The sequence below is a fragment of the Pseudorca crassidens genome, chromosome 2, assembly GCF_039906515.1.
Source record: "Pseudorca crassidens isolate mPseCra1 chromosome 2, mPseCra1.hap1, whole genome shotgun sequence".
Lineage (NCBI taxonomy): Eukaryota > Metazoa > Chordata > Mammalia > Artiodactyla > Delphinidae > Pseudorca > Pseudorca crassidens.
The window spans coordinates 164,777,376-164,799,608 of record NC_090297.1 but is presented as its reverse complement, the minus strand read 5'-3'; the positions used below and the strand labels follow the sequence as shown (position 1 = coordinate 164,799,608).

The 22,233-nt window shown below is 44.0% G+C and overlaps 1 protein-coding gene across 4 annotated transcripts in view; it reads right to left on the bottom strand.

Annotated features, from left to right (window-relative positions):
- The window catches only part of SUSD4 (sushi domain containing 4), a 121,421-nt gene extending 119,204 nt beyond the window's left edge, over positions 1–2,217 (bottom strand). For 3 of the 4 annotated variants that reach the window (XM_067729668.1, XM_067729666.1, XM_067729669.1), the window contains exons 1-2: positions 2,074–2,217; positions 1,311–1,481 (exon numbers count right to left, since the gene is read on the bottom strand). In XM_067729668.1, coding sequence (XP_067585769.1) covers positions 1,311–1,446 — 136 coding nt within the window. In that variant the 5' untranslated portion in view covers positions 1,447–1,481; positions 2,074–2,217. Of the gene's footprint in view, positions 1–1,310; positions 1,482–1,741; positions 2,020–2,073 lie in introns of those variants that run through there. The other variant, XM_067729667.1, reaches the window with a different exon arrangement.
- Positions 2,218–22,233: the final 20,016 nt, after the last annotated feature.

Genomic DNA, 22,233 nt, shown 5'->3' with positions numbered 1-22,233 from the left:
TATGAAGAGGACACCTGCCTCAGAGACATTTTTATAAAAAAAGGGAGCACCAAAAAAGTTACCCCTTGTTGAAAAACCAAAACCGGGTCCCCCATCCAAAGTGAGTGTTTTCTCACTGATTCCGATAAACATGCACATCACAGGAAGCTCCTTTAGACTCCTGGCATCTTTCAGACCTCTAAGTGCAACGCCTGGGTTATTGATTCCTCTGTGTTAAAGCCCAACTTGGTAGTGCCCTCCCCCACTTCTACTAATTTTTCACTCATTATTTCCATCTTCACCTTTGAATTCTCTAAAACGGCAATATTTTAAAACACTAAAATGGTTTACTTGTTATCAATCAATACCTGCTTTTCCACCAATTATAATTTCTTTGTAGATTAACAGTTTTTCAGCTCCAGAAACATGATTCTGTCCTTTTAATATGCCCACATCAGCAAGCTCTCACAGGAAATCTGGAACGGACGGCAAAGAGCAGTGGTGGCAGAAAGACCCTTAGGCTCTGAAATTCAGACAGGAATGCCATCCATCTTCCTCTACCACAACCAAAAGACAGCCCTCCCCGCCAGAACCGAATATGTCAGATATCAGCCGCCTCTGAGGACTGAGGCTCTGAATTTGATTTCAGCTAACTTCCACTTCATAGAAAAGCACTCGACTTTATTCCCCCTGTAACTCAGACCTGGATAAGCCAAGCAGTTCTCCAGAAACACATCTGAAGGAACAACTGTGCATCCCCTCCCCACCGTCAACATGCACGGGCATGCCTGAACACACCACCTCCCAAGGCAAAGAGAAAGTTAACTTTCAAATAAAGCTGTCCTGCAGCCAGTCTGGTCACATTTCCAGACCCTTTACATTCACAAAGGTGGTTCTTGCAACTCTGGCCTAAATCCAGAAGCTGAAAACTGACCTCTCCCTGCTGAGGGCACAGACCAGGGTCAAAGGTCCACAAACACACGTTCACCACAAATACACCACTTTCTTTCTCTCTCTCTCTCTTGGCCAAAGTGAGAATAATGGGCCAGGCTTATTGTCTTTCCTTCAGAGAAGCCAGGATGGGCGGCTGGTGGGAAGCTCCAGACAGAATGTGGGTGTGTGAATCTATGCAGGCTCCACAGAGGAATTTTCTGGGAACTCCAGGGGTTTTGAAGAAGGGTGGTCTCAGGCTGGGACACAGGGGCTCCTCGGATTCTCGAGTACCCCAGAAGTGTGGGGTGTAGGAGGGGCGTAGTGGCAAGGCTATCCTGCCAGCCAGGCTCCCCTTCCCTGCCGTCCCAGGCCCTCCCCACCACGGCGGGGTCACTCACCGCCCGTGAGCTGTGCAGGGCCGAAGCACAGCGCCAGCTGAAACCACAGGATCACGGCCAAGAGTCTCTGGGGGGACTGAGGCTGCTGCTGCTCTAGAAATCCATCTCCATTGCTCGGGTTCATTCCATGATACATCTTTCATCCACAGAGGGCATCCGGCTTGCAAGAGTCTGCAACCAAGAGCGAACACGACGATACCCCAGGCTGCCAGGGCGCCGGGGGCCACGCTCCCCCTCCTCCGCCCTGGGACCGGGACCCTCGGCTTCCCCTGCTCCTTTCCCATTCCTCACCCGCGCGGCCCCCGCCCCCTTTCCCACTGCGAGCTCCCCCCTCTTCTCCCCAGCGCGGGGTACACTGAGTAACTGCCGCCGCGGGATGCTGCGCGTGCGGGAGGGATGGAGGAGGGGTGGGAGGGCAGGGGTTAGCGCACATTGGCTCCGTGCTGGTCCCCCGGATTCAGCGGCTGTGGCCACGACAGGAAAGTCTAAAGCCTTCCAGCCTCTCGGGGCTGAAAAAACACTTTTCCCCGGGCCTACACATTTCACTCCTAGCAATCTCACGAGGTGGCACCGGATCCCCCCAGCTACTTCTCTGGTTTTCCCCAGGATCGGGATGGGTCCTACTGCCCAGTCCCCAGTGAGATTTCTCCGCGCTGTCAAAAAATTCCTCCCTCGGGGAGCAGAACCAGGCACCAACTCCCCCTCCTCGGCCTGCGAGCGCCTCCCCGGGATGGAAAGCCCCTTCCGGGGCTCTCGGTCTTACCTGTGGGTCTCATGCATGCAGCTTCCTTCCCTCCTCCGCCTCCTCCCCCCGCCAGTCTAACCCGCATCTGTGCGCGACCTCTGCTGCCGCCGCTGCGCGAGCGAGCGAGACGGAAGCGGCGGCGGCGGCGGCGGCGGCGGCGGCGGCGGCGGCGGCGGCGGCGGCGGCGGCGGCGGCGGCGCCCGGCTCCAGCTCCCCCCGCCCGCGCTCTCCCTCCCCAGGCTCCGGGAGCGGACGGGTGCGGGAGTTGCGCGGGGGAGGACGGTAGTCCGGCCGCGCGCCCCCGAGGAGTCACCCGCGCGCCCGCTACCTGAGCTCCCGAGCGCGCGGCGGCGGCGCGGAGAGAGGGAGGGGGCGGGGGCGGGGCGGAGGCGCGCAGCCCGGACACGCACGCGGCGGGCACGCGCCTCCGCAGACCCAGCCAGCGCCGCGGCTGGGGAAGGGGCCCCGCCAGCGCGGGGAGGGGGAAGGGACCCGCCGCCGCCGCAACCAATCGGAAGCCCGCGCGCCTGCACCTGTCGGCACAGGCCTAGGGCCGGGTCGCCCCTTTCCTGGCGCAGAACGGCGGTCTCCGCCTGGGCTGCGCGCGAGCCCGGGTGGCCGCCGCGGCCTCCGCGCGTCCTCCGGTGCCCCCAGAGCGCGGCACGGCGCGGGAGAGGGCTCCGCTTTAGGCTGCTGCCGCGGTGGTGGCTCCAACCCGTGGGACAAGAGTGCACAGCCCGGCCGGTCCCCACCCCAAGACCCTCACCACCGACGGGGTTCACGTGGGCGGGGTGGGGGACGGCCAATTGCCAAAGTCTCTTCCTTTCCTGCGTTTAGCTCTCCGCACCTCACCAGGTCCCACCAAGGCTCTGCGTGTCCGCTCCGAGGCCGAATGACACTCTTCCCCCTCCCCCGCTCCCTTGATATTTGCCCTTTTGCGAGCCGCAGGCTTGTGCAGGAGGACTCTGAGCCTGTCTGGGAGATGCGCTGGCCCCTCCGAACCTCCGCCCGGCGCGCGCTCTCCTTGCGGGGAGAGGGAGGGTCCTCGGTGCCGCTGCAGAAGGTGGAGTACGGAGGAGGGGGCGGCGGGGGGGAGTGCTTCTGGGGCTGTGGATCGGAACCCAAGGGGTTCGAGGGTGTTTGCCTCGGAAACATCCAAGTTTATCTGGAGAGAGTTCGCCTTGTCGGTGTTGTCTCTCTGCGGCTTTTGGTGCCCGAGCCCAGCCCGCAGAAGGGTGCAACTCACTCCCCACTGGTTCTGGCCGCCCGCTGGCCCTGCGCAAAACTGGTCTTCCTCGGCCTGCCTGGCTCCGAGGGCCTCCGTCCCAGCCACGGTAGTTAAGGGGTGTGAGCTGATGAGGTGGTGCAGGTAGGCAGCACTTTAGAACCAGCGGCACCCCATTATTCTGTAGCAATTTGTGGATATGAAAACCATGTTTCGGATACCGCCACCAAATCATCCTCTGCTTCCGTCGGCTTTCCCCAAATCTCACATACTGATGGTAGTCAGGAAATTACAGCTTTTACTCTGTCGACTCTTACTGGGAGTAATTTTAACAAATTCTTTCAGGATAGATTAACTTTTAGTAAACAAATCTAATTCAGCATTTTTTCTATTTATTTATTTTTGCTTTGTAAAACTGAGATGGCAGCTTTGTATAGAATAAGTTTAAGATTTTTCACTCGCACAAGTTCGTTTCTGCTGAAGCTTGTGCTTTGGGGCTCCAGAATCTTAGTTGGGTACCCATGCTTCCAGGGTCCTATGACTGACCTCTAGAGTTTGAATACTTATGTAATTGTTTTTCTCAGTAAATTTTCTAAAGCTTTCTAATAAGCCGTCAAATCAACAAACTCAGAAACATTTGTTGACCATGTGTATGTCTTTATAATCATAAGAGATATGTCTAAGCACTATTGAGACCTGTTCTCCAGCTGATAAGTACAATCCAGTCGTACAGAGAATATCAGGATTGAAATAAACATCCAAGTTTATCTGGTGCAAACACAGGACCTGTGCTTGAGTCCCCCCTCTGACATTTCTGCTAAGTGGTCATGCAGCCTCATGGAATACTTGAGGAAGCCTGTAATGTTTGCCCACAGCTCTCTTAGAAAAGCCCTCTTTGTACTGAACTGAAACCTACCTCCCTGAAACTTTTACACACTGGTTCCGGCTCTCCCATCTGGGCCCACACAGCTAGATGGAATTCCTCTTCCTTAAGACAGTGCTTTACCCATTTGGAGATGGCTTTATGTCCCCTTAACTCTTCCTTTCTCTCTGGGTTAAACTCAGCTACTTCGCACAGTGTAACAGTGCCTAGACTCCTCGCCAACCTTGTAGCCTTTCTCTGGATGGGACCCAGTTTCACAATGGCCACCCACCCCCAAGCAATCAGAGTTTGTTTCCAGAAGGGGATTCCACATTCACTCTATGGGTTCTGACCAGCATACGACAGGACTGGCACATCCTGTATTTTAAATATTTGCTTCTATTAATGCAACTTTAGAAGACAAGTATTTGAGTGCAGGTACAGCACACCCTTTTGTTAGCTTTCCACATTATCTCATGTATTAGTTTCTAGGACTGTCATAACAAAATATCACACACTAGGTGTCATAAAACAACAAAGATTTATTTTCTCACAGTTCTGGAGGCCAAAAGTCTGAGATTAAGGTGTCAGCAGGTTTGCTTTCTTCTGAAGCTGCTCTCCTTGGCTTGCAGATGGCCACCATCTTGCTGTGTGCTCACATGGTCACCCCTCTGTGTGTGCAAGTGTCTGGTGTCTCCCTCTGTGTGCGTGTGTGTGTGTGTCCTAATCTTTTTTATAAGGACACCAGTTATATCGGATTAGAGACCACTCTAACAACCCCATTTTAACTTTATTCCCTCTTTAAAGGCCCTGTCTTGAAATACACTCACATTCTGAGGTACAGGAGGTTGGGGGGGACACTATTCAGTGTCCAGTGTTACACTCATTTTACAGGCGAGGATGCTAAAGACAAAGGAGTTCAATCCATTTACTCACGACCACCCAGCCTAGGAAGGCGTCAGGTTAAATCTAAAGCAGTTCAGTTCCATCCTAATGGTTTTCCCAATACGTCACAGCTATTGCTATGAATACCTTCCACCTCAAGGATTCTAGGCAAGTTATCCTGAATATTAGGATATAGATTTTTCTCAAGAGGATGAGAATAAACGTAGATGGAATGCAGGAGAGAGCATGACTTCCTTCCTGCTAAATGGGGAAAAACTTAATCTTTCTTCCTCTTTCATATAAAAGTCAGTGCCAAAACCAATACCAGTGGGGAGACATGCTGAAGCAAAGCCCCCAGAGCCTCCCTCCCAAACACAGGAGAGCCGAGGGGCTTTTCTGACCTGATTAAAAACTCCACCCCTCCTCGGACGCCACGCTTCTCTCAACCCTCCATGAATGACGTTCCTCACTGTTTTCACTCATTTTCCCCTCCCCTCTCCCATCCTCTTACTGCCCCCCACCTTGCCCTAGGATTTTTTTTCAAAACTTACTGAAGCTCTGTATTCACGGCATAGCCTTTGATTTCATTTTCAGTGGACAATAACATTTCATTCCAAATATATTCATTGAGCACCTACTATGAACTGGGCACTGTACTAGGTGCTGGAGATGCAGTAGTGAACAAAGATGCTAAACCCCCTGCCCTGGAAGAACTCACAGTCTACCTAAGGAACACATGATAAACAAAAGAAGAAAATATTGGGAGTGTTAGATGGTGTGAAGTACTAGGCAGAATAATAAATCAGGGAATTTATAGAGGAGATGTGTAGGTTAGAGCATAGGCAGAGTCGTTACAACAAAGTGATCCAAATATTCAGTAACTTAAATAGAAGTTTCTCTCCCTTATGTGAATGTCTTACTATTCTAGGTGGATGGGGCATCTCTGCTCCATAGGGTCATTCAGGGACCCAGATTCCTTCTACCTCATTATTCTGCCATCCTCTAAGATACTGTCCTCATGTGTGGGACTGAAGCTGGGTCACTGATCTGTCTGGGGTCCAGTCTGAGGGAGAGTGATAAGAAAAGGGAATCTAAGGCAAACAATTTCCTTTCAGGCAAGGGAGGCAGGAGTTACACAAAAATTAACTCTCTCACCTATCATTAGTGAGAACCTAGTCACATGATCATATCTAGCTACAAGGGAAGCTGGGAAATGTAGTCTTTATGGGGCAAACAGATGACCAGAAGCAAGAAGAGAGTGGACTGAAGGGGTCACGGGAAACTGGCAGTCTATCACATGTGGTGTGCAAAGATCGAGGCTTAAATTTTTCATAAAGTAGGCAGGGAAGCCCTTACTGGGAAGGTAGCATTTAAGTAAAAACCTGAAGGAGTGAGCTATGCAGTTTTCTGAGAGAAAAGCATTTCCAGGCAAGGGGAGAGCAGACGCAATGTCCCTGAGGCAGGAGCATGCCTGTTGTGGACAGGAAACAGGAAGGATGTCAATGAGGCTGGAGTGAGTGAGTGATGCAGACAACTAGGGGGGCTGAGGTCGGAGAGGTCTCCTACTGAGGTGGACCTTAGAGGCATTGGCAGGCATCTGGTTTTTACTCAGAGTGAGAAGAGAAGCCATTGGAGGTTTGTGAGCAGAGAAAGGACACGATGGCACTTGAACGGGAAGTGTCTGAAAGGATTTATGTCCAGCATGGCATCAACCACACTCTACCACTCTGCTCTGTGGCCCTTCCATCCTCCCTCCTGAGCACCTCTCAGCTCCTGCGCCCCTGAACCCCAGAATGCCAGCTTTGAAGACACACTGCTTCACAGTCCTATCAACCCTCAGTGTCTAAACATTATCTCCACGAAGCACCTCCCACAGTCCACACCTTTTCATTCATCCCAGTGTGCTTGCACTTAGCAGACTGGTATCATGCCTCTGAGTAGACTGTGAGTTCTCTGGGAGCAAGTGTTTCTCTACTTGGTCCACCTATTGCTAAACATAGAGCTTGGAACACAGTAGAGCAATCAGGAATTATTTTCTGAATTAACTGATTAACAGCAGAAGGAAAGGAGACTTTCCCCACCAATCTTGCCCTGGCACTGAAAACCAGACTGAAGTCAGTTGATATTCTCTCTTCTCTCTGGGTTTCCTCAATCCTGCCCATCCAGGAAAACATAGAATCAAACACAACCCATTTAATGAGCTCAGGACATTCTAGAACATAGCGTAGCATTGCACTACATGCTGGTTTTGAGTACAGATCTAGAATTGTCAAAGCATATGACCCACCCACCACCTCTGTCCTGGATGGATAACACACTCAGTGAGGAGACACACTTCCAAGGCTGGAGTGTGGAACAGGATAAAAGTGCTCATTTGGAAATAGAGTTACTATATGATCCAGCAATCCCACTCCTGGGCATATATCTGGAAAAGACAAAAACTCTAATTCGAAAAGGATACATGTACCCCAACGTTCATAGCAGCACTATTTACAATAGGCAAGACATGGAAGCAACCTAAACGTTGATCCACAAATGAATGGATAAAGAAGTGTTTTATATATATATATATATATATATATATATATATATATACACATATACATATAATGGAATATTACACAGCCATAAAAAAGAGTGAAATAATGCCATTTGCAGCAACATGCTGGTACCATGCCAGCACTGTCCCCCTGCCATAGGTCCATCTAGAGATTATCATATTAAGTGAAGTCAGTCAGAGAAGACAAAGACAAATATATGATATCTCTTATATGTGGAATCTAAAAAAATGATACAAATGAACTTATTTACAAAACAGAAATAGGCTCACAGACATAGAAAACAAACTTATGATTACCAAAGGAGGGAGGGACAAAATAGGAATTTGGAATTATCAGATACACACTACTATATGTAAAGTAGATGAACAACAAGGACCTACTGTATAGCACAGGGAACTATAGTCCATATCTTGTAATAATCTATAATGGGAAATAATCTGAAAAAGAATATATATATGTGTATATGTATAACTGAATCACTTTGCTGTACACCTGAAACATTGTAAATCAACTATACTTAAATTTTTAAAAGTGCTCATTCAGTCACCTCTCACCCATTCTTCCTCCATTCAAGATGTATTCTCGGGTACTTGACATGTTTCCGTCATTGTACTAGGTGTGGAGGATACAAAAATATAAAAGACACAACCTTTGTCTTCAACCAGTTTATAACCTATGGAGAGAGTAGAAAAGTAAATCTGCAATTACAGGGTCACGGGCTAAGTGCTAAGATTTTAAAGCAGATAGGATGGAGTGTGCTGGAAAAGGATCCTGGGGGTGACTTCATACGTTGTATGAATAGAAGTGTGTGTGTGTGTGTGTGTGTGTGTGTGTGTGTGTGTGTGTGTGTGTAAAGGGAAGAAAAGGAAGAGAAGGTGCAGTGAGTTTCCAGGCAGAGGGAACAGCTTGTGTAAAGACCAGGAAGGAGGGGGTGGGGAAAGAGACCAAGTGTAGAATTTAGAAGACAAGTTGGGAAATGCCAAGAAGTAAAACTTCCAAAAAGCACCTGTGCCATACGGAGAAAGGCTTGGAAAGTCATGGAGGGAAGTTTGGTTTGTGTCTGAAGAAAAAGAGAGAAGACTGTGGAGGAGTGGAAATAAATTGGAGAGAGGAGCCAGGAATGGACTATTCACCATTGGACCAAAGATACGTGAAAGGTACTCAACATCACTAATTAATGAGAACATGCCACTTAAAACAACAGGCACTATTTTCCCCTATCAGATGGACTACAAATATAAGTCTAATAACATCAAGTGTTTGGTGATGATGCAGGGAAAAGGGAATTCCCATATTCTGCTGGTACGAGTGTAAATTGCTATGTATTAACCGTGTCTTTTATTTTCTGTATTCTGATGCTTTGACACCTGGGACCTTGCTGACCCTGGAGAGAATGCCCTTCCCAGGGCTAAGCAATTCCTAGAGATAGTAAACTAGAGCCCACACACCCCAGTACCTCCTTTATGGTCTCTCACACTTAGAGTTACTATCCCCCTGACATAATCACCATAGGGCCAGGTACCAGACAACTAGGGACAGCCCCTATGCCCACTGAAATTATTCAAACTAGCCTATTATAAACTTGTTTACCCACCTCACCTTTCCTTCCCATGAAAACCACACATTCCCCACTGCACCCCTCACTCCCTCTGCCTCCTGGTCAGTCCTGGTGCTTCCCCAAGTGGCCCTGCATGATTTGCCATGCCTCCTGCTTCTAGGGATTTGTGAGTATAAAGAAAAACACCTCTTTCCTGACAGTCATTTCCATGTCTACATGTCTTACTGTACCTGATTAAAACAAACCCTTTGGTGTCCTTAAAACATGCTACGCTTAGAGAAGGGTAAACTGCCCTGCAAACGCACCACTCATTATTACCCCTAAAGAAGCCCTGGCAAGTTCACCTCAAACACTTCACCCACTAAGCAAAGATGATGTCAGTACTTACTTCATACAGCTGCTGAGAGGCTTAAAGGGGATCCCCTAGAAAGCACCTGAAGAGCACCCAGGACCAAGTACTCAGGCAAGCATGTCCCAGGATGTTCACTGCAGATATTTATGTAACGGTGGAAAACTGGAGACACCCTGAATAATGGAATGACTAAAGGAATTGTGGTACAGTCACACTAAGGAAGAGTATGTAGTCATTAGGTATAAACTAGATCTCCATGTAGGACTATGGAGAACTCTCCAAAACATTGTTGGGTGAAAGAAGCAAATTGTGGGACAAAATGGACAGTAAGACATGATTTACGGAAAAACAATATCATAGATTTTCTATCAACTAATGTGAATAAAAAGGAAAAATGTCTGAAACCATGCACAGAAGACAGTGGGGTTGCATCTGGGTTGGTGAGAGCAGATGGAATTGTTGGGGAGGATTAATCAAAGAATAGTTTTATTTCTATAATTTATATTTTACTTTCATTATTTAATTTATTTATTTGTATATAATTTTGTTGAGAATACTATTATGTAATGCTTAGATAGTTAGAAGTTAATTTGCAATGCAAAGGAAAAGATAGGAGGGGAAAAAGATAAACATAGAAGAGGAGAAGGTCAGAATGAACCTGGGGCCTAAGGACATGAAGTTAACTTTGAGAATACCATGCACTGATGGTATATTTTTTGAAACTAGAGATAATGGAGATCTATCTGCATAAGGCATCTTTTGACTGAAGCATTTCCTTGGACAGGAGTGGAGGGATAGCCAGTAAGAACTAACTGCAAAACTAGTTTGCCATTTTGTAAACCCTGAGCTCCCCTCCTCATAGAGATTATTGAGATACTGGCTTCCCTTGTCTCTCTCTGGAGCCTTCCTCATTTCATACTATATCCCTAGCAATGGGTTGGTTGTTTTCCTATAATAATTATAGTAGGCTAGACTGACATAACCGATAAGCCAAAACAAGTAACAACATAATAGAAGCTCCTTTCTCTTCATAGGACCGTGCAGGGCACTGACGGTGGGGCAGGGATGGGAGAATTAGAGGAAGACATTCAGGAGCAGACAGAAGGCAACTTTGTCATCATCAACATAGTTTCCAAGAATCTGTGATCACTGCCATTTCAGCTGTTTTACAAGATTTAAAGATGGTGAGACCCAACACAATGACACTTGGATAAATGAAAGGCAAAATTCTCTGATTCTTAGAGCTCTGAACAAGAGAAGATTGCTAGGCAGGGCCACACAGGGGATTGCACCCAGGAACAGAGTAACAGCAGGCTGGGGGTCTAGGGGGCAGCTGATTTATGGCAAGTGGGGTGGGGTTAGCTAGGTGTCACGGTCTTCCTGTGGATTGGCTAAGTTGAATAATTTGGGGGTGGGGCTCTGGGCATAGGGGTTACCCCTAGTTGTCCGGTACCTGACTCTGGGGCAATTAGGGTATATGTTTTGTGGCCCCAGAGTGTTAGGGCCCAGCAAGTGAAGTGGTTTGGGATGTGGACTTAATAGGCTGTTTAAGAAGGGAAACTGACTGACCAGCCTCTATTCAGGGCTTCAAAACTGGGACAAGACAGTACAATTAAAAAAAAAAAAAAAAAAAAGTTATATCAGCCCATAGAAGAAGGAGGGTAAGGCATAGGGTCCAGGCCTAAAAGTGGTCCACATCTTTTCTGCCCACATTCCATTGGCCAGAATGAGGTCACATGGCCAACTAGTCTCATAGTCTCACATAGATGCAAAGGGCGCTGGGAAATGTAGTCCCAGGGACAACCATTTCTGAAGGAAAGCTCAGATTTCAATGGCCAACTAGCAGGCTGTGCCAAAAGGCTGTAAATGAATCTGAACTCAAATATTTCTTTACTTCTTCCCCCCCACCCCCCCAGTCCCCCAGCCCCTGATTTCTTAATATCTGTTTCACCTGCTTACATGGTGAGCTGCTTCAGGGCAAAGACCATCATGTTCTCCTGCTTTTGATTCTTCCCCAGCAATTATTTCTGCACCCAATGGGCTTCTCACTAAAACAAGTCTCAAGTAATTTCAGTATGCAAATCAGCTGCCACTTCAGAGCCTGGCATAAATATCTGATACTTAGAATATAATTTCAGTTAGTTAAATTTAGATCACTGGGGGGAAAAAAGAACAGCAGCATAAATATTTGGCCTTTTTATTTAATTCTGAATTGGGTAAGTCTTCAATAACTTTAAGCTTTGACCTCTATATAGTAATATTTGGTTCTTGGATTAAATCAAACAAGTGTTCCTAATGAGATAGTTTAACAATGTCACATATAGTCAGATTTTCCATTTCGGTTGACTCTTGGGTAAAGGTAAACCAGTGCTTTCAGGAACACTTTCAGTAGTTAATTACATTAAAAATGTTATTTTCCTGACCTTTTTATCTTGTCTCATCTTCTTTCACCTTGCCCTTTTTTCTTGGTTTCTTAAAGACTCTTACCATTTGGGCCTCTCACCGCTGTGGCCTCTCCCATTGTGGAGCACAGGCTACGGACGCGCAGGCTCAGCGGCCATGGCTCACGGGCCCAGCCGCTCCGCACAGTGTGGGATCCTCCCGGACCGGGGCACGAACCCGCGTCCCCTTCATCGGCAGGCGGACTATCAACCACTGCGCCACCAGGGAAGCCCCAAGACTCTTACCTTTAAAACCACTGTCAATTTAGCATAAATATTTTCTTCAGGAAGGCTAACACTTAATGACACCAGGGAAGGGGTGGGAGAAAACAAACCTCACTATGGAAGCACTTATTGAGTGCCTAAGGTATGCTGAACACAATGCAAATCCATAAAAATGCAAATCTCAGCCTTTAAGAAGCTCACAGTTATGAACCCGAACCTACACTTCTTCTACATAAAAGTTTTTATTCAGTCACCCGTTCATTCAACAGATATATCTTGGGTCCTACTCTGTGTAGGTTGCTGATCTAGCTACTGGAAATACAGATTTGAACCAAACAAAGATGCCTGCCCTTCTGGAGCTTACATTCAAGGAAAGGAAGGTAGGCAATTACTTATCCTCACTCCCCACCCTTCCAACCTAGAGGTGATTTCCTTTACCTGTGAAGTCCCCTGATATTTTAGTATCTTCTGGCCAATTGCTACTCTCTACCAGAGTTGACAAAGAGCAGGAACTAGGTCTTAACTTTGATATCCACCATGATGCTAGGACAGGGTTAATAAATGCTTATCAGCTCAATAAATGAATAATGAGTGCATCTTTTCGCAAAAGTACAACCTGTGTAGCTAAAGCAGGTGGAGACCCACAGGAAGCTGAAAATGCCTTTTTCATGTCCGAAGGCAACAAAGTAGCTGCAAGCTCAACGGGGTTTGCACCCACGCTCTCCCCCTGCCTTCTCCTGACCTGGTTTGGGGACCGGGATGAGAGGGTGTGGACATGAACTACATCTACCATTGCAACTGCATCACAAATAAATTTTGCAATGGGCTTTACAGTATGATTTTTTTTTTATTCTCAAAGGAGAATTTTAATTCTCTAGGGGCCATAATAGTATGAGAAAAGATATAGACCCCTTCAAGGCATGTTTGGGAAATTATGGATAACGTCTTGTGCCGAGAGAGTATGTGTGTTTAGGGGTGAGTTAGGAGATGGCTATTAATAATAAACGTAGAACATCCTGTTAGGGCCTCATTGTTAGGGACCTTACATGCCATACCAAGGAGTTTAAACTTTATTCAAAGGACAGTGGAGAGGTTGTGGATTGAAGGTTGGAATGGAAGAGGTTGTGGGGAAAGAGAAGAGTGAGAAAACAATGGAGCAGTCATCACATCAGGCCGGGTAAGGGGTGATGACGTGTGAACCAGAGTGGTGGCAGTGGCCATGGAAGAATGGAGGACTGAAGAGGAGGACTGTCAGATCTTCAGATGTGTTGAGGGTAAGGAAAAAGAGGATGCAAGGATGATATCAAGGCTTGATATCAAGCCTAGGAGACTAAGCTATAAATTACTATGAAAAATAGGGAACACAAATGAAAAGGTTTCATGAGGATGGTTATGAATTCAAAGTTGGACATACTGAGTTTGACTTGCTGGAGGGAAATACACACACAGATATCAGGCAGTTGGAAAATAGGGCTTAGGAGCTTTGAAGAGGGCTCGGTGTGGAAGAAGTAGGTCCACGGGTTGCTCCAAGTCTGTCTGTTAAAGCCACAGAATAGATGTACTTGCTTGGGGAGTGCACAATAAAAAGAGAAGAGGCCCTGGTCAGAGCTTTTGGGAACTGTACTGTAGGGGAAGGAAGGAATGGGGAGAGGGAAGGAAGAGGGAGAGCAGTCAGTGAAAAAAAGAGCAGTGGTTCTCAAACTCTAGAGGGTCAAAGAATCACCCAGAGACATTCATGCAGATTCCTAGACCCCTCCCCAGAAAACCAGATTCAGCAGGAACATACAATCTAAAGAGAACACTCCCTTCATTATCTACTGATGCATGAGAGATAACCCCAGAATTTCACATCTTAACACAGCAACATTTTTGATCTCATGGTTTCCGGAAATCAAAAATCTGTGAGCAGTTCAGCTGGGTGGCTCGAGGCCTTTCGCACGGCTGCCATCAAGTTGTAAGCCAGATATCTGAAGACTTATCTGGGCCTGAAGCTCTGATTCCAAGATGAGTGTCCTCATCAAGTGGCAGCCAGCTTCCCCTAGCGCAGGTGATCCAAGAGAGCAAGGCAGAGACCACAGTATCTTTCATGACCCAGGCTCAGAAGTCACATTTGTCATTTCTGCAAAATCCTATTGGTTACATAGATGAGTCCAATTTACTGTGAGAGGAGAGTTCACAGAAGTGACGGGAGACAAAATCAGGGTGGAGGGGCAGCTTGGATCCTGACTACCATATGTCCCTACCCTCCTGGAGTTATTTTGATGCAAGTAGCCCTCAAAGAAATACTGGATGGGAAAGAGTAAAGGTCAACAGAGGAAAGAAACTCAAACAGAAGGTGGACCTCAGTGCCAAATAGGACTGAGAAATCAAGATAAGGTTGAGAAGAGGCCAGTGGATCTGGCCTCTGGTATATCAGTCTTGACCTTCTCAACTCGGAAGCAGCACTTCTAGAGAAACACAACTCTTTTTATGCAACTCATGGTGAGAAATATGTTTTACTTCATTGCCTGGTACACAAGGCACTTGTATATAGAAACAAATGTTTCATGAGTTAATACCTATTTCTACTGCATGAGAAGCACTCATATTTCTTATCCTAGTCTGGTCTATTTCTCTAAAAAAAATGCTAGTCAAGACCCACTAAACTGATTTTGCTGGTCATTAAAGCATCTGACCTGAAGCTTGAAAAAGCAGGCTCGATAGGATTGGGTAACAGTGAAGATGATGGTTATGACAACAAATACATTTTGAGTATACACACTTTGCACTAAATGTAATACCATGAATTATCTTATTCATAACAACTCTATACTATAGTACCATTATCATAATTTTAGATGAAAAAGTTTAGTACGTAAGTAGCTTTCTCAAGGCCATATGGTTAGGAGGTGGTACAAGTGTAATTTATTTTAACCTAAACAATATGATTTTGGAACTTACACTTTAGCACTGTGGGATCCAATATGGAGGCCGCTGGCCACATGTGTGTACTTCAATGTTAAATTTAATTAAAACTAATGTCTCAGTCACACTAGCCATATTTCAAGTACTCAATAGCACATGTGGTAGTAGCCTCCATATGTGACAGCAGAGATACAGAGTACGTCCCCCACTGCAGAAAGTTCTGTTGGACAGCGATGCTTGAGAGCTAAACCACCAAGGGCCAACGTATTTGGAAGATGGGAGTCACCTGAGCATGGCTGTAAGGTGAGAGGAAGGAGTTGGAAAAAGAGAGAAGAGTCGAGATGGGGGATGCAAGATGGAGCAGTGGCCTGGGGGAGGATGGACGGGCAGGATCAGAGTACGGGGAAAGTTGGCTTTGCCAGGGGATGGGGACAATTTCTGCTCTGGGTCAGAAAGGAAGAGGAAAATGGGTGAAGGTCCAGAGGAAGGGGAAGGGGACAAAGCTTGCTTTGATAACACTTGATTTTGTCTAAAATGTAGGGGCTGAGAACAGGAACAAAGAGTGAGTGGGCCAAGTTTGGGCATTGAGTCAAGTAAGAAAGACTGGAAATCATCGCTGCAGGAGGTGCATATACACAAAGAGAATGATTGATGCTCACCCATGGGGGCTCAGCTGTGGTTAGATACTGAATTTTAGATGCAGCCAACCATTTATTTCATTCATTCAACAAATACTTGCCAAGTGCCTACAACATGCCAGGCACTGGAGAAACATTAGTGAATGATAGTGACAAAAACAGGCAAGCCCATTCTCTCATGGAACTTACTGGTGGAAGTCTTTGTTAATCACAGAGCTGCCAAGTGTAGCCCTGCAATGGACACATACCACCAAGGAGAGGGGCTGGCACTCTAAAATGGCTATGAGAGGGCATGGCAGGGGATTTCATCTGGTCAGGAAGGTCAGGGAAGGCTTGCCTCAAACCAAGACTTGAAGAAGGAGCACCAATCCATACAGAAGGGAGAACGGCTCACAACTTTGCCCTGAACTGGGACCATGCAGAGACGCAGGCAGGCAGACAAAGGCACCTTTGTAAGGTTCCTGTGGATAGAAGTGTTTGCTGAGCACACAGACAAAGCCGCCCATGGTGGTCAAGATTCTACCCCAGCCCTGTGTGTGGGTGGCTTTGAGTGAAAACACACCGTATGATATCCACAGTAGGATAAGCCTGCTGGATGTGGTGGCTGGAATTTTCGTGGGCTGAGGGTTCCTACCCTGCTGATTACATCAGTAAAGAAGTCAATGCACAGGGCTTCCCTGGTGGCACAGTGGTTAAGAATCCGCCTGCCAAGGCACGGGACATGGGTTCGAGCCCTGGTCTGGGAAGATCCCACATGCCGCAGAGCAACTAAGCCTGTGCGCCACAACTACTGAGCCTGCGCTCTAGAGCTCGCGAGCCACAACTGCTGAGCCTGTGTGCCACAACTACTGAAGCCCATGCGCCTAGAGCCTGTGCTCCACAACGAGGGAAGATACCACAATGAGAAGCCCGCGCACCGCAACGAAGAGTAGCCCCTGCTCGCTGCAACTAGAGAAAGCCCACGTGCAGCAGTGAAGACCCAACGCAGCCAAAAGTAAAAAAATAATTACTTGATTAATTAATTTAAAAAAAAAGAAGTCAATGCACAGCATTATTACTGATACAATACATGCAGAGTCAGCACTCACAGCAAAGCATCCATCACCAGACTTGTACTGTAGAGCTATCTCCCCTCACTTAGACCTCTCGGAAAAACAAATTTCCTTTGAAGTTAAAAATGCCAGGCTCAATTTTAGCAAAACAGAAAAAGATAAAACTTTTAAAAACCCACACAATTTTTAAAGTTTCAACAAAGCACATTCTTTTTAAAAAATTTAATATAATATCTATATTATGTTGAGGATGAAGAAGAAGTTCCAAATTGGGTAAGTTATTAAGTGTTACTATTTTTCCAAATTTCCCTTGGGAAAGCCTCTTCCTATGTTTAAGTTTACAAATTATTTGTGATAAAATTTCAAAAATAAATAACGTTATGGCGCAGTTTTGTGTTCCTGTGTCACTGCTGAGTGATCCAGTAACTGCATCCCGTTATCACACTGTGGAAGTGAACTCCCTTTCGGCTCTCAAAGTACTTATTTTAAGTCCTTCCTTCCTTCATAAGAATTGGTTGATTACCACCTCCTGCTTTTAACTGCATTAAGGTTACAAATGTGAAAAACATCAGAATGCCAAGATGAAGCAAAACTAGAAATGTTAAAATCCTGTCCTGCTCTCTGGTCCACACGTGATTCTCTCTGGCTATAATTATGTTGCACTTGCTCAGAAGGGCGTACAATGTAGAGGTTAGGGTGAGGGCCAGGGTTCTGATTCTGGCTCCACTGCTAGCTAGCTTCCTGATCTTCTGATTCTCTCTCTGTGCCCCAAGAAAGAACAGTCCGTACTTCACTTCACTGTGGTAGGGTTTACACATAAAGCACTTACAACAACACTCCAACGCTCCAACTTAATATGGGTCAGCCCTCGTTTCCACACATATCTACTCTCATACACATAGAATATTTGCATGGTGGATAAATGGTTGTTTCCATGGGAACTTAACTTTCATATTTCCAAGTCCTTACCCCACTATCTTCTTCTTCTTCTTCTTCTTCTTTTTAAAGAAGTTTATAAGCTACAAGTTTCATTCTTAGAACAGCATTAACATAAGTTTTTCATTTACTGCCGTGGGTGTTCCCATAAAAAATTTGTTTTCACTGTTTTGTGGGTCTGCTATTTTTAATGAGTTCATATCTCATAGGCACATGTAGAGAGTTGTCTATTCTGTTTTCTCAGTTACTGTTGCTTTGGGGCATCCATATTCTTGTATAGTAAGGAAAAAGTGGGGGTGGGCATGAAATAACTGAATTCCTGTGAAATTGTACTGCAAAGCTAAAATCTGAAACTTAACCTATCATCCAGCCATTGAGGAAAAAAACCTTTTGACCCAATTATTATCTTTTTAGAAAAGGTAATTTCAAAGCAATACATTTTTTAATTATCTATTGTCAGGTGTACAGCATCATAATTCGAAATCTGTATACACTACAAAGTGATCACATCCGTCACCATAAAATTGACCACTTTTGCCCACCCCCTAACCCCCTTCCCCTCTGGTAACCACTGATCTGTTTTCCGTATCTCTGAGTTTGTTCGTTTGTTTTGTTTTGCTTTGTTTTGCCTACCACAGATGAGTGAAATCATATGGTATTTGTCTTTTCCCTTCTGACTTATTTCACTTAGCATAATACTCTCCAGGCCCATCCATGTTGTCACAAATGGCAAGATTTCATTCCTTTTCATGGCTGAGTAGTAATCCATTGGGTACACATACCACATTTTCTTTAACCATTCATCCATGGATGGACACTTACGTTGCTTTCATATCTTGACTATTGTTAATAATGCTGCAATGAACATAGGAGTGCATATATGTTTTTGAATTATTGTTTTCATTTTCTTTGAATAAATCCCCAAAGTGGAATTGCTGGATTGTATGGTAGTTTTCTTAATTTTTTGAAGAATCTCTATAATGTTTTCCATCGTGGCTGCACCAATTTACATTCCCATCAACACATCCTCTCCAACACTTGCTATTTCTTGTCTTTTTGATACTAACCATTCTAACTGGTGTGAGGCAACATCTCATTGTGGTTTTGATTTGCATCTCCATAATAATTTGTACTGATGAACATCTTTTCATGTGCTTATTGGCCATCTGTATGTCTTCTTTGGAAATGTGTCTATTCAGTGTCTCTGCCCATTTTTTAATTGGGTTGTTTTGTTGTTGTTGAGTTTTATGAGTTCTTTATACATTTTGGATATTAGCCCCTTATCAGATACATGACTTGCAAATATTTTCTCCCATTTAGTAGGTTGTCTTTTTGTTTTGATGATTGTTTCCTTTACTGTGCAGAAGTTTTTTAGTTTGATGTAGTCCCATTTGTTTATTTTTACTGTTGTTTCTCTTGCCTTTGGAGTCAAGTCCACAAAAACATTGTTAAGACGGATGACAATGAGGTTACTGCCTATGTTTCCTACTAGGAATTTTACTGTTTCAGACCTTACATTTAAGTCTTTAATTCAATTTGAGTTGATTTTTGTGTTTGGTGTGAAATAGTAGTCTAGTTTCATTCTTTTACATGTGGCAATCCAGTTTTCTTAACACCACTTATCAAAGAGACTGTCCTTTTTCTCCATTGTATGTTCTTTGTGACTCTGTCATAAATTAATTGTTCTTATATGTGTGGGTTTATTTCTGGGCTATCAATTCTGTTCCACTCATCAATGTGTCTGTTTTTGTGCTAGTATCATACTGTTTTGATTTCTATAGCTTTGTAGTATAGCTCAAAATCAGGGAGCATAATACCTCCAGCTTTGTTCTTCTTTCTCAAGATTGTTTTGGCCATTCAGGATCTTTTCTGTTTCTGCACAAACTTTAGAATTATTTGTTCTAGTTTTGTGAAATATGCCATTGGAATTTTGATAAGGATTGCATTGAATCTATAGATTGCTCTGGGTAGTATGGACATTTTAACAATATTAATTCTTCCAATCCATGAGCACAGTGTATCTTTCCATTCATTTGTGTCTTCTTAAATTTGTTTCATCAGTGTCTCATAGTTTTCAGTGTACAGGTATTTCACCTCCTTGGTTAAATTTTTCCCTAGGTATTTTATCCTTATTGCTACAATTTTAAATGGGGTTTTCTTAAATTATCTTTCTGATAGAAATGCCACAGATTTCTATATATTGATTTTGTATCCTAAAACTTAGCTGAATTCATTTATTAGTTCAAAGAGTTTTTTGGTAGAATCTTTAGGGTTTTCTATATATAGCATCATATCATCTGCAAATAGTGATAGTTTTGTTTCTTCCTTTCTGATTTGGATGACTTTTATTTATTTTTCTTGACTAATTGCTGTGGCTAGGACTTCCAACACTACGTTGAATAAAATTGGTAGAGTGGACATCCTTGTCTTGTTCCTGATCTTAGAGGAAAAGCTTTCAGCTTTTTCATCATTGAATATGATGTTATCTCTGGGTTTGTCATATATGGCTTTTTTTTGTTGAGGTGCGTTCCCTCCATACACATTTTGTTGAGAGTTTTCATCATTTATCATTTATCATTTTTTTATTTTATCAAATACTTTTGTCTGCATCTATTGAGATGATCATATAATTTTTATCTTTCATCTTATTAATGTGGTGTATCATGTTGATTGATTTGCAGATGTTAATCATCCTTGTATCTCTGGAAGAAATCCCATTTGATCATGGGGTGTATGATCCTTTTAACGTATTATTGAATTTGGTTTCTTAATATTTTGTTGAGGATTTTTCCATCTATACTTAACAAGGATATTGGCCTGTAATTTTTGTGTGTGTGTGTGATGTCCTTACTAGTTTTCGTATCAAGGTAATGCTGGCCTTATAAAGTGAGTGTGGAAGCATTCCCTCCTCTTTGATCTTTTTTTTTTGGAAGAGTTTGAGAAGGATAGGTATTAAATCTTCTTTGAATGTTTGGAAAATTTCACCAGTGAAGCTGTCTGGTCCTGGAATTTTGTTTGTTGGGAGGTTTTTGACTACTGTAATCAGTCTTCAGGTTTTATATTCCTTCATGATTCAATCTTGGTAGATTGCATGTTTCTAGGAATTGGTCCCTTTTTTTCTATGCTGTCCAATATTTTGGTGTATAATTGTTCATAGTATTCTCTTATGATCCTTTGTATTTCTGCAGTAGCAACTGTAATTTCTCCTCTTTCATTTCTGGTTTTATTTATTTGAGCCCTTTCTCTTTTTTCTTGGTTAGTCTAACAAAAGGCTTTTCAATATTTTTTATCTTCTATTCTCTATTTTTTTTAATCTTCTCAAAGAACCAGATCTTAAGTTCACTGATCTCTTTTCTTGTCTCTTTAGTATTTATTTCATTTATTTCTGCTCTGATCTGCTCCTTCCTTCTACTAACTTTGGCTTTCATTTGTTCTTCCTTTTCCAGTTCCTTTAGTTGTAAAGTTAGATTGTTTATTTGAGAGGTTTTTTGGTTTGTTTGTTTGTTTCTTGAGGTAGGCCTGTAATGCTATGTACTTCTCTCTTCAAACTGCTTTTGCAGCATTCCATAGATTTTGTACATTGTATCTCTGTTTTCATTCGTCTCCAGGTATTTTTCAATTTCTCCTTTGATTTTTTCAATGACTCACTGGTTGTTTAATCTCTACATTTTTGTGTTTTTTCCAGTTTTCTTCTTGTAATTGATTTCTAGTTTCATAGTGGTCATTGTGGTCAGAAAAAATGCTTGATATGATTTCATTCTTCTTGATTTTATTGAGACTTATATTGTGGCCTAATATATGATCCATCCTGTAGAATGTTCCATGGAGAAGAATGTGCATTCTACTGCTTTTGGATGGAGTGTTCTGTAGGCATCTATTAAGGCCATCTGATCTAATGTGTCATTTAAGGCTGATGTTTCCTTATTGATTTTCCGTCTGGATGATCTACCCATTGCTGTAAGTGGAGTGTTAAAATCTCCTACTATTATTGTATTGCTTTCAATTGCTCTCTTTAGGTATGTTAATATTGGCTTTATATACTTTGGTGCTCATATGTTGGGTGCATACATTTATAAATGTTACACCTTCTTGCTGGATTGACTCCTTTATTATTATTCCATGCCCTTCTTTGTCTTTTATTACAGATTTTGTTTTAAAGTCTCTTTTGTCTGATGAGTATAGCTACACAAGCTTCCTTTTTGTTTCCATTTGCATGGACTATCTTTTTCCACCCCTTCACATTCAGTCCTTACTTCTAAAGTGAGTCTCTTGTAGGTAGCATATAGATGGGTCCCGTTTTTTCATCCATTCAGCCACTCTATGTCTTTTGATTGGTGAGTTTAGTCCATTTACACTTAAAGCAATTACTAATAGGTATGTACTTATTGCCTTTTGGTTAATCGTTCTCTGGCTTTTTTGTTGTTCTTCTTCTTCTCTGTTCCTTTCTTCTCTTTCTCTCCTTCCTTGTGGTCTTTTGGCTTTCTTCAGTGTTATGTTTAGATTCCTTTCTCATTTTCTTTTGTGTGTTTAAGTTTTTTC